This window comes from Mus caroli, chromosome 17 (genome assembly GCF_900094665.2).
Source record: "Mus caroli chromosome 17, CAROLI_EIJ_v1.1, whole genome shotgun sequence".
NCBI lineage: Eukaryota > Metazoa > Chordata > Mammalia > Rodentia > Muridae > Mus > Mus caroli.
Window position 1 is genome coordinate 29,981,674 of NC_034586.1, and position 12,853 is coordinate 29,994,526.

The 12,853-nt window shown below is 45.0% G+C and overlaps 1 protein-coding gene across 3 annotated transcripts in view; it reads right to left on the minus strand.

Annotated features, from left to right (window-relative positions):
• Nucleotides 1–790: 790 nt before the first annotated feature.
• March2 (membrane associated ring-CH-type finger 2) overlaps nucleotides 791–12,853 on the minus strand; it is a 23,922-nt gene continuing 11,859 nt past the window's right edge. The window contains exons 3-5 of one of the 3 annotated variants that reach the window (XM_021185928.2): nucleotides 11,146–11,341; nucleotides 5,334–5,543; nucleotides 791–1,422 (exon numbers count right to left, since the gene is read on the minus strand). In XM_021185928.2, coding sequence (XP_021041587.1) covers nucleotides 1,264–1,422; nucleotides 5,334–5,543; nucleotides 11,146–11,341 — 565 coding nt within the window. In that variant the 3' untranslated portion in view covers nucleotides 791–1,263. Of the gene's footprint in view, nucleotides 1,473–5,333; nucleotides 5,544–11,145; nucleotides 11,342–12,853 lie in introns of all 3 variants that reach the window. The other 2 variants (XM_029471003.1, XM_029471001.1) reach the window with 2 other exon arrangements.

Below are 12,853 nucleotides of genomic sequence, written 5' to 3' on the forward strand. Positions count from 1 at the left end.
GACTATGGGGATCATCTTGATTGTACTGATTGATATAGAAATACCCAACTTAATTATGCCTTGATTTCCCTACCATGAGGGACTGTACCTGTAGCTGTAAGCTAAAACTAAGTGCTTTCTCCCTTACATTACTTTTTTAAATTAGATATGTGCTTTATTTACATTTCAAATGTTATCCCCTTTCCTAGTTTCCTCTCCAAAAATCCCCTATCCCCTCCCCGCCTACCCCTGCTCCCCAACCCACCCACTCCTGCTTCCTGGCCTTGGCATTCCCCTCTACCGGGGCATAGGACCTTCACAGGACCAAGGGCCTCTCCTCCCATTGATGACCCACTAGACCATCCTCTGCTACATATGCAGCTGGAGCCATGAGTCCCACCATGTGTTTTCTTTGAGTGGTGGTTTAGTCCCAGGGCTAAGTTACCTTTTTTTAAAAAACTGTATTATTTTATGTGTATGAGTATCTTGCCTGCACTTACGTATGTGCACCATATGTGAGCAGCGTCTATGGGAGCCTAAAGAAGGCACTGGATCCTCTGAAGCTGGAGTTGGAGACAGTTACAAGCTGTGTAAGAGCACTAGGAATTAAACCCCAGTCCTTTTCACGAGTAGCCAGTGCTCGTAACCCCTGAGCCATCTCTGCACCTCCACTTCAGTTCCTTTATCATAACAATAAGAGAAGAGAAGAGAAGAAGCTCATAACAGACCCCACAGAACAAGCCAAGCACCTGAGACTTTTTGCCCCCACAGAATCCCTCGCTTGGAACAGCTTAGAAACATAACTGATGAGTCCATATTAGCCAGCAAGGGCTCCTTTTATTCATTCAGGGGTGGGTGTTTGAAATGCAGTGCAACTTTATAAGATTATAAGTCAAGAGTGCCAGTAAAGCAAGCCAGCTGGGTGCAGAGTAACGCGAGAAGCTTGCTGGAACCTTCTAGTCCAATGGGCACCCTTGACACCAGCGCTAAAGCTGCTGTGCAAAAGGTGTCAAACAGATCTCAAAATGAGACAGAGGTGCCTACTCCATCCAAAGCTCAAATCTGTCCATCTGTGCTTGTCATATACAACAATGTGCAAAACAAAACCCTTGAAAATATGTTCACACAGGATCACAGAGCAGGCTCTGCTTGCTGTGGCTACTGGCCTGAGAAGCATCATAGCTGTGCATGAAAAGTCAGGCAGCCTCCATCTTTCCAAATGCCAGCTGCATTGCCATCTGACTCTGGTCTGTCTACTACCTCTGAGCCCTGCCAGCCAGGCCTTCACACAGGGGTCTCCTCTGCCACCTTTTTTAAGAGTCCAGTAGCCAGCAAGGAGTGATGTGGATCCTCGGAGCCATCTGCTTCCCGAATCTTCAGGCGGACTTTCTGATTTGTCTTCCTCCATTCCGAGTACAGCTGGCAATGGTATCGGAAAGAGACCTGCGGGGGCAGTCCTGCAGTGGGTGGGAAGGTAGAGACAGGCCTCCACCCTGGGGAGGAAAGGGAGCCCTGGCATTTGTCATGGGCCAAACCTAGAAGCAGTGCCACCTCTGGGCATTTCTTAAATACTATGCATACACTCACCCATTCGGTCCTCTGAGGATACTCTGAGGGATCTACCACCTTGATCCCAGGAGGGAGCATGACTCTAACAGTTGATGAGAATGGAGTCTTAACAGTCTCTTGGGATTATTTAACCCCAACCAATCACAAAATTGCCCAACCTGGAAGCAACCAAGGTGTCTCTTCTTAAGTAAGAGGATAAAAATGATGGTGCATTTACTGGACTGGGAAGATGGCTCAATGGGTAAGAGAACTTGCTTGAGGACATAAGTTCAAATCCCCAGCATCCATGTAAAAAGCTGAGCAAGACCCTGTACCATACCTGTAACCCCAAAACTGGGGACGAGAGGGAGGTAGAGACAAGAGCATTGCTAGGATTAGATGGCTGGTAGCACTCACATGTGTACACACACATATACCTACATACATACCCTCCTACACACACACACACACACACACACACACATCTGTGATGGTTTGTATATGCTCAGCCCAGGAAGTGGCACTATCAGAAAGTGTAGACCTGTTAGGGTAGGTATGTGGGTGTGGGATATAAGATCTGCCTGGAAGCCAGTATTCTGCCAACAGCCTTCAGATGAAGATGTAGAACTCTCAGCTCCTCCTGCACCATGCCTGCTTGGATGCTGCCACATTCATTCCTTGAGGGTAATGGACTGAACCTCTGAACTTGTAAGCCAGCCCCAGTTAAATAATGTCATTTATAAGACTTGTCTTTAGTCATGGTGTCTAATGTTTACAGCAGTCAAACCTTAACTAAGACACTATCATTCACACATACAGACACACACACAACACTCTTATACACACACACACACACACACAAAGTGAGAGCTGGAGCTGCAAATCAGTGGTAAAATGCTTGTCCAGCATGTGGTTGGTGGAACCATTAAAAAGAGTCCATCTGGTACTGTAGGAATGTAACCTGATTAACTGCGTAAATCCAGTTACTCAGAAAACTAAGACCGGACAAGGTCTTCCAGGACTACAGAGTGAGTTCAAGACCTGTCTGAGACACTTAGATACTGTCTTAAAATAACAATATAGAAACAGGGCTGGGAATGAGTTCAATAGTGGCATGAATGCTTAGAATATGAGAGCCATGGATTCAATACTCAGTATGGAACAACAACAAAAGTGGGCCATCAAGCCACAAGAAGGCATGGAGAAAACTTAATAGGCTGCATGCTGTCACGATGTACAACTTCGAGTATGTGACATATCAGAGGAGGAAAAACTATGGAGACAATAAAAAGATGGGTGGTCACCAGGGGTGTTGGAAGAGAGCGGGACAAACAGGTGGAGAACAGAGGAGTAATAAAAAAATGTACACTAGTACATAAACCAGATGTGGTAATATCTCAGCAGTTAGAAGTAGAGATATGAAGACCAGGAATTCAAGACCATCCTGGCTACCCAGCAAGTGTGAGGGGCTACATGAGACCCTGTCTCAAAAAGGGAAGTGAGCCAGGGGACTAGGGAAATGGCTCAGTTGATAAAGTATCTGCCACGAGAGTGTGAAGATCTGAATTCAGACCCCCAAAGTTTGCATTAAAAAAAAGCTGTGCATTGTGCAATGTATATGTAACACCAGTGCTTCGGGTCAGAGACAGGCAGATTTCTAGAGATCCCTGCTCAGCCAGTCTAGACAAAACAGTAGGTTCCAGGTACCGCGAGAGACTCTGTCTCAAATAACAAGTGTAATGTTGGCCAGATGGCTCAGTAAGTAAAGGCTACCAAGCCCGACAACCATGAACTATAGAGCGGGAAAGAGGACCATCAACTTCTGTAAGCTGTCATCTAACCAATACATATATAGAGAGAAAACAAACAAGTGCACTCTCGAAGCACAGACATGCAGATCTCTCTGCGTCCCAGGCCACCCTGGTCTGCATAAGTTCCAGGTTACATCTCAAAAAAAAAATGTTTAAAAAAAAATTTTAAGTGGATGAGCTGGAGAAATGGCTCAGGGGTTTGACCCACTTCAAGACCCAAGTTCAATCCCCAGGCCCCTTATAGTAGAAGGAAAGAACATACTTCCTAAAGCTGTGCTCTAACGTCCATGTACATGCCATGGCTCATATATATATACACACATACACATACAAAATAAATGAATATAATAACAAAATATACAAATAAGATGAACAGTGATTGAGGAAGACACCCAATATTGGGCTCTCTCTGGCCTCCACATATATATACGCATGTGCACATCTGTACCCATAGACTTATGAACATATAAAATGCTCTCTAAGTGCTAGGGACTAAGTCCATCGTAAAGCACTTACTTAGAATGCTCAAGTCTCTAGATTCAGTCCTCAGCATCACAGAAAGAGGAGAGAAGGAAGGAAGAGAGAGGGGGAGGGAAAGAGGGAAAAAAGAAGCAAGAACGAACTTCATTGGTAGTGGCCCAAACACTATTTGTAACAGGCGAAAATCCCACACATTACCAAAAGTCTCAAAGCATGTCAAAAGGAACTGACTAAATAAATACAGTACAGCCACACAATGAACTGGTATTCTCCAGAGCGACCTCTTTTCTTTTGAAAGGATATTAGCAAAGGATAAAACAAGCAGTACATATGTTTTCATGCAACGTATGTATTTTAAAGTGTGTCCCTTTGTGATGGGAATGCGTCTTGAAGACTACATCACATCCTTGTTGTGCAAACGCTGGCAGTACTTAAGACACCACTAAGCAAAACTGGGTAAGGATTCCACCACCCAAGCTACATCCTGGCCAGATTTCTTTCTTTCCGTGTGTCTTTCTTAACTTTTTATATTAATTTAATGTCTTCTTTCACAATTTCATTTATGCATATATACATTCTAAGTACTCTCACTCCCGCTCATTTTCAACACCACCCCTAACCTCATCAAACCCTTCCTCCCGACAAAGCCTTTCCCCATAGGCATGTCTTTTGTTTTACTCTGTGTGGCCAAGGATTCTGGTATATTCCAGAACCTAGTGGGCCCAGCCGTGGATACACAACTGAAGACAAAGTCTCCCCTTCTCCGGAGTCTATCAGAAGCCAACAGCTCGGCAGAGAGAGGTGAGGGCTGATAATTTTTTGGAAGGTTTTAATCTATACTTTTGCTACATTTATTTAGTTATTTCCATGGCAGCCTTATGTTAGGACAGATGGCAACCTGGAGTCAGCTCTCACCTTCCTCCACATAGGTCCAGGGAGTCAAACTCAGGGCCAGCTACTTTACTGCTAAGATGTTTCACCTACCCTCAGTTTCTTTTTCTTTCTTTCTTTCTTTCTTTCTTTCTTTCTTTCTTTCTTTCTTTCTTTTTCAATTTATTTATTTTTAATTTATATGAGTACATGGTAGCTGTCTTCAGACACACCAGAGAAGGACATATGGATCTCATTACAGATAGTTGTGAGTCACCATGTGGTTGCTGGGAATTGAACTCAGGACCTCTGAAAGAGCAGTCAGTGCTCTTAACTACTGAGCTATCTCTCCAGCCCTACTTTCAGTTTCTTAATATGTATCTGTTCCACTTCACTCCCAATGTCTTCTTAGCTTCAGCCTTTTGCTGATCTGTCTTCCTTCTTCCCATCTGACCCACAGTGATTAGATGTTCTTGTGCACTTGAAACAAAAGGCTCACTACTGGCTGGGGGCATCCCTGGACCTGTGTTACAATGTCAACCTGGAACAACAAGAAGCTGAGGGGACCATTTCCAGCAGAAGCTACATTCATACACAGCCTAGGGATTCCAGCTGAGCCCACCCACATGGGCTTTACCCACTCACCAGTGTCCAGAGCACATAGATGGTAAAGAGGGCGATGGTGAGGGCAATGAGACCTACAGCTTCCAGCCGGCTATGCAGACGGAGGTGGTCCTGGGCCCCTCGCAGGCAAAGCCAGCCTGAGATGGCAGCCAGTGGTGTGATGAACACAAAGCACACCATGTCACAGCACAGTGTTCGCTTCTCAGTGCGCGGCCCTGGGTCCTTTAGCCACTGTAGAGATGCAGATGACAGAGAGGGGTTATATGGACGGGTGCTGCAGAATGGATAGGGTTGGGGGGAGACTGTAAGCCTAGATCTCCATATTTCTATTAATGAAAGGAGTCTGCTGAGTGCTTGTCCCCATTTTTCTGATGTGCAAATGGGGGCATCAAGATAAAAGAAGAGTTAATTCATTCATGCAAATTCCCATAGCGAGAACAGACTGACTATTCCTATCCTAAAACTCTACAATCCAAAATGTTCTAACAATCTGAAACTCTAAAACAGAGCATAATGGGGGAAGGGGGACTGGAGAGCTGGGCCAGAAGTTAATTGCAGTTGCTACTTCCAAAGGACTAGAGTTGAGTTCCCATCATCTATGTTAAGGGCTCAACCACCTGTAACTCCAGCTCCAGGAGATTCCATGTCCTCTACCTGCCTCTCAGCACCTGCACCCAAGTGAACATCCATACATATACCTAAATAGAAAATAAAAATAAATTGTCTCTTTGTTTCTGAGTATCTCTCTAAGTGGTCCTGACTGTCCTGGAACTTGGTATATAGACGAGGCTGGCCTTGGAACTCACAGAGATCCTCCTGCCTCTGCACCCCAGTGCTGGGATTAAAAGTGTACCACTGTGGTAGAGAAGTAGAAAATTCCACACTGTGAAACTCTCTGTGTGTGTGTGTGTGTGTGTGTGTGTGTGTACGAGGTAAGTAAGGTGGCTGTGAAGGCCAGATGAAGGAGTCGGATCCCTTCGGGAGCTAGGGTTACGGGTGGTTGTGAATAGACTGATGTGGGTGCTGGGAATTGGACTTCAGTCCTCCAAAAAACCAGTAAGTGATCTCGCTGCTGAGCCATCTCTTTCCAGAAGGAGGGAAAGAGAGAAAAAGAAAGATCTGACACCATATATGTTGACTCCAAGACACTCAGTGAAGGAGTTCTTGCCTAGTGTGAGCAAGGCCCTGGATTCTAGCAATACAAGAAACTACTTAACTAAAGTAATATATTTTTATAAACCTACCTTAGGAGGAGAGTATAAGGTATATATACGCCTGTATTATTCATGAAAACATTCCAACCGCCCCCTCCCGGAATGCTCAAAATCAAAACTACTCTATTCCCCAGCTTTTTTTTTTTTTCAAGCCAGGGTCTCATGTAGCCTAAGTTGAACATGAACTCAACAATATAGACAATACTGGTCTTGAACTTCTGATTCCCACTGCACCACCTCCTCAGTGCTGGGACTATAGTTGTGTGGTACCATGAAGAGTTATATAAAGTGCTAAGTATCAGACCCAGGGCTTTGTGTATGTTAGGTCATATACCAGATGAACCCCAGACCCCAGGTCCAAGGCATAGGCCAGGCCGGCCTTGACTCTGTGATCCTTCTGTCTCTAACTGCTCAGCATACTACCTGTGTACCCCATCACAACCAGCAACTACCTGTGTACCCCATCACAACCAACAACTACCTGTGTACCCCATCACAACCAGCAAAGCACTGTGGATAAGAGCTATCGCACCCTTTGTCACCATACTGACAGACTCACAGAGATGATAGACCAAGAGAAACAAGCATGGTTCATTAAAAAGGGAAAAAAAAACAAAACTCTAGGGAAGTCAGCAGAAAGGGTCCCTGTTCTCGTGTGCTAGCAGGGAAAGTTAGGGGCCAGCAAGATGGCACTTGCCACACAAGGTTGATGACCTGACTTCAACCCCCAGAACCCACATAAAGGGAGGAGAGAACCGACTCCCTGCAAGCCACCCTCTAACCTCCACATGTGTGCTGTACCATGCATGTGTGCACACATGCACACACACAGGAAAATGTAATCTTTGTAAATGGGGAAGATGGCTAGGGAGCTAAAGACCTTGTAGAATGGACAGGAGGAGTGGGTAAGGAGACAGCAGGAACATCACAAAGGGTTTGTGGTCGTGCCTTTTAAACTGGCGCACTGAGGTCTGGGACAAGGGTAGGAGATAGTTTATGCAGATGCTGGTCCCACTCACTGTCTCCTTGGAGCCCAGGTCCCAGGTGGGCTGGAGGTTTTATTTAGGTCTCCCAAGTGACCTATAGTCGCCTTGACTGATCTAGGCAGTACTTCCTGGTCTCAGGACTGGACATTGTTCTACACAGTTTAGCCCAGTGCTGTTCATGCTTACATGGCAAGCACTTTAACCACTGAGCCATCTCAGTTTTTTGTTCAAAATATCTCATATGTTTGCTCGAATATCCCCAAGAATAGTGTTACACAACAGGTATCCTGCAGGCTAGACTGGCTTCAAACTCCCTATGTAGCCAAGGATGACCATTAACCTCTAATCCTCTTGCTTCCACCTATCAAGTGCTGGGTTTCTTACTGGATTCTACAGATTGATCTCAGGGCTTTGTACAAGCTCCTCCTAGCCTCAGGACCTTTGCACGTGCTGTACTCTCTGCCAAAACTATCTTTTCCCTAGGCTTTCTAAATTCCTGACTGTCACCTCAGATCACAACTTGGGGATTCACCCTCAGCCAAAGTCTCTCCCTCACTCACACAATTGCAATCTTTGTGCATGTGTGTGTTGGTGTATGAGTACAGGAAAGCATGTACCACAACATACAAGTGGAGTTCAGTGGACAAACTCAGATATCAATCCTCACCCTCCACTCTTGTCTCATGTCTTCCTCTTGTGTAAACTAGGCTGGCTGGCCAGTGTGTTTCCACGGATTATGTCTATACCTCCCATCTTGCATTAGGGATTACAGAAATAAGTTATACCTGTCTTTGTGTGGGTTCTGGGGATTTGAACTCAGACCCTTGTGCTTCTATGGCAAGTACTTTATCCACTGAGCTATCTCCTAGCTCCTAAGTCTTCTCTTAGGAGCTCCAAGTGTTGCCCTGCACAAATCCCACTCCTGCAATATTTATTTCCCTCTGTGATGTTTAGCGAGGTTTTTAAAATTAATTAATTTTTATATGCGTTAGTGTTTTAACTCTATGTATATCTGTGGGGGGAGGGTGCCAGATACCCTGAAACTGGAGTGACAAACAGATGTGAGCTGCCATGTGGGTGCCTGGAATTGAACCTGGGTCCTCTTGAAGAGTAGCTAATACTCTTTTTTTTTTTTTTTTTTTTTGGTTTTTCGAGACAGGGTTTCTCTGTGTAGCCCTGGCTGTCCTGGAACTCACCTTGTAGACCAGGCTGGCCTCAAACTCAGAAATTCACCTGCCTCTGCCTCCCAAGTGCTGGGATCAAATGAGTGCACCACCACCTCCCAGTTTAACTTGTTTTTGTCAGGGTATTTTATCACAACAAACAAAACAGGAACTAAGACACTCTCAGCTGGGCGTGGTGGCGCACACCTTTAATCCCAGCACTCGGGAGGCAGAGGCAGGCGGATTTCTGAGTTCGAGGCCAGGCTGGTCTACAGAGTGAGTTCCAGGACAGCCAGGGCTACACAGAAAAACCCTGTCTCGAAAAACCAAAAAAAAAAAAAAAAGACACTCTCATAATTATTCCTACTAACTAGCCAGTCTGGGTGTCTTGGTGACTGGGACCAGCACTTGACAAAACACTGGGCACACCAGAGGTACTCAAAGAAATACCTGTTGATCTGATCTTGGTAGCACCTATTGGTAACTAACCCAGCAACCAGAAAAGGCTGGAACAGGAGGATTCCAAGCTTTGGGTCAACTGGGCCTATAACAGGGAGATATGTAGATGATAGATAGGTAGGTAGGTAGGTAGGTAGGTAGGTAGGTAGGTAGATAGATAGATAGATAGATAGATAGATAGATAGATGGAAAGAAGGAAGGAAGGGAGGAAGGAAGGAAGATAAATGGTAGATGATTCAGCAGGTAAAGGCACTTGCCAAGGACCAAGCCTGACAAGTTGAGTTTAATCCCAGGTCCCACATGAGATAACTAACTTCTGCATGCTGTCCTATAAATATACTCATATGCCACGGCACATGTGTGTCACACACACACATACACAGAGAGAGAGAGACAGACAGACAGAGAGACAGAGAGACAGAAACACATACACAGAGAAATGCACATATATACATGTAATTTAATTTTTTAAAAAGTATTTTAGAGCCGGGCATGGTGGCGCACGCCTTTAATCCCAGCACTTGGGAGGCAGAGGCAGGCAGATTTCTGAGTTCGAGGCCAACCTGGTCTACAGTGAGTTCCAGGACAGCCAGGGCTATAAAGTATTTTAAAACGAAACAAGAGGATGGCATGGTAGACCATACCTTTAATTCCAGCCCTCAGGAAGCAGAGACAGGCAAATCTCTGTGAGCCTAGCCTTGTCTTCATAGAGATTTCTAGACCAGTTCTAGAGCTACTTAGAGAGAACCTGTCTCAAAAATATCCCCAGGGACTGAAGAAATGGCTCAGCAGTTAAGAACCCTTTTCTAGTAGGTCTGAAAAGATGGACAGTGTACTCACATACATAAAATAAATAAATCTAAAAAGAAAGTTAAAAAAAAACAAAAACTACTCCCAACAACTGTGTGATAGCTGGAGCATGAGGCTCACAGATAGTTCAAAACCAGCTTGGTCTGCATAGCAAGTTGGTCTGATGCAACCTTGTTTTAGATAGATAGACAGACAGACAGACAGACAGATGTAAACAAATAAAAACCTAGGCATAGTGGTATACTTATTAATCCCAGAATTAGGACTTTAAAGACAGTCTGTTATAAAGCAATTTGTAAGCTACAAGAGACCATGTCTCAAAAATATAAAAAAAGAACTATCAATGGTAGCCCTAGAGGTCAAGCCTTGTGATCCTGACAGTCAAAGGCCAAAGTAAGAGAATCTCCTTAACCTAACCCTGAGTTCCAGGCCTCCGTGAGATAGAACAACAATCTACTTACAAAAAAAAAAAAAAAAAAAAAAAAAAAAAAAAAAAAAAAAACCATAACAAAACCAGCCCAGCATCAGGTGGTACATGCTTGTACTCATAACAGGAACCAGAGACAGGAAGAAAGTAGCAAATTGAAGGCTAATATTAAAAGTGGTTGTTGGTTAGGACTGGGATTATGACTCAGTTAATAGAGGGCTAGCCTAGCATGCATGAAGCCCTAGGTTCCACTGTTAGAACAGCATAAACCAGAAATGCCTGTAATCCCAGCACTTGCAAAGTGGAGGCTGGATGATCAAGAGTTGAAAAATCATCTTCAGCTAAAAGCTACTTGAGGAGCCAGGCGTGGTGGCACACACCTTTAATCCCAGCACTTGGGAGGCAGAGGCAGGTGGATTTTTGAGTTCGAGGCCAGCCTGGTCTACAAAGTGAGTTCCAGTACAGCCAGGGCTATACAGAGAAACCCTGTCTCGAAAAACCAAACAAACAAACAAAAGAAGCTACTTGAGGACAGCCTAGCACAAGCGAGAGTCTGTTTCAAAAACAAACCAAAACAATACCAGAGGAGAGGGGGTGGGGCATGGCAGGGAGGGGCTTGCAGACCTGCAGCCTCTGACCACTTGGGTTCCCACATATCAGCAAATCCCATTGGCAGGGACATAATCCGCTTTCCAGCTGACCTGGGTAGCTGCTACATCTGTCCTCAAATTGCCCTTCCTCCTCAGGATGTCCAGTCTCCCCCAGGCAATATACCTCTGTGAGAGGTCGGGGCCGCTTTTCCACTGCAAACTCAGTGTGACACAGCTCACAGTAGCTGGTGTTGGAGGAAGACAGCCATTTCTCCAGGCAGCTCTTGTGCACAGCTCCCAGTGTGCCAGTGCAGCCACATGGGGACAGCAAGTTCTCCCCATTTGCTCCCTCATGGCAGATTCGGCAGAAGGGACAGTCACTGAAGGGACACAGAGATAAGACTTGTGAATGATGGATGGTAAGGTTCCTTGTTTATACTAACATCAGTACTTGCTAGGTTACAAGCTCACTGTCACTTCCAAGTTGCTGTTTGGAAAATCCCTACTCGTCCTTCAGCAGCCCAGCTCCAGACGTCCTCTTCTTCACATAACTTCAAACTCCCACTGTTGGCCCATATGTTCCCTCCCCAGGGCTTCTGTGGGCTCTTTGTGGCCTAGAATGAGCATCCTGTCCATTCACCTGCCTGCCTAATGCTCTCTTCTTTTGGTGAAATACTATCATGATATTCCTAAGTAACTGTCATCTCTTGGTGGTCCTTCTGTGGTCCATTCTTGGTCCTGCTGATGTTTTAGATTGTCAACTTGACAGGAGATAGAATCACTTTGGAGACAAATCTATGGGCATGTCTATGAGAGATTTTCTAAATTAAGTTAATGGAAGTGGGGAGACCCACCCCAAACATGGATGATACCATTCCATGGGCTGGGGTCCTGAACTGAATAAAAAGGAAGAAACATACACCTAAGATGGCTCAGTGACTAAAGGTGCACGCTGATAGGTCTGATGGCCTGATTCCAATTCCTGGAACCCACATGATGGAAGAGTCTCCTGACCTCCATACATATGCCATGGCATATACACACATACATACTTACAATTTTTCAAAGAAAAGAGCAAATTGAACGCAAGCATTCATCTCTCTGATTCCTATGTGACCAACCATCTCATGCTCTGCCACTGTGACTCCCAGACACGATAGGCAAGCTTGGACCTGTGATTCAACCTTTCCTTTCTTCAGGTGCTTTGTCAAAGCAACAAGACAAATAACTAATACAGTCCTCAAGGACTCCAGCACACACATGATCATACACCCATACACTAACACACATCACACACATACATGATTACATAGACATATGTACATTACAAACACAAGAATTTTTTAAAAAGACATTATTAAAACTCCTGGCTCACCGGGCATGGTGGCGCATGCCTTTAATCCCAGCACTCGGGAGGCAGAGGCAGGTGGATTTCTGAGTTCAAGGCCAGCCTGGTCTACAAAGTGAGTTCCAGGCCAGCCTGGGCTACACAGAGAAACCCTGTCTTGAAAAACCAAAAAACAAACAAACAAACAAAAACAAAACAAAACAAAACAAAACAAAAAACTCCTGGCTCTATCCGTACATAAAGATCACAGCATCTGAGAAACCTGTGCATGTGAGAAAATCACTCATCTGTTTTCCTGTGCATGGCTGAGGAAGACAAAGGGTGGGATGGTGCAACAGGCACAGAACCCAGGTATACACAGCTGCTTTGGGGAGTTTCGGAAAGTTGTGCTCTTCCTGGGGCAGCCAGGAAGGTAGAAGGTGTGGCTTTAGTGGACCCGCCAACTATCCAGTATGTAAGTCATTGTTTTCTAAACATTTCTGCCCAGAAAGCATAGTGGTGTCAGACGTAACTTTTCAAACACACACACACACACACACACACA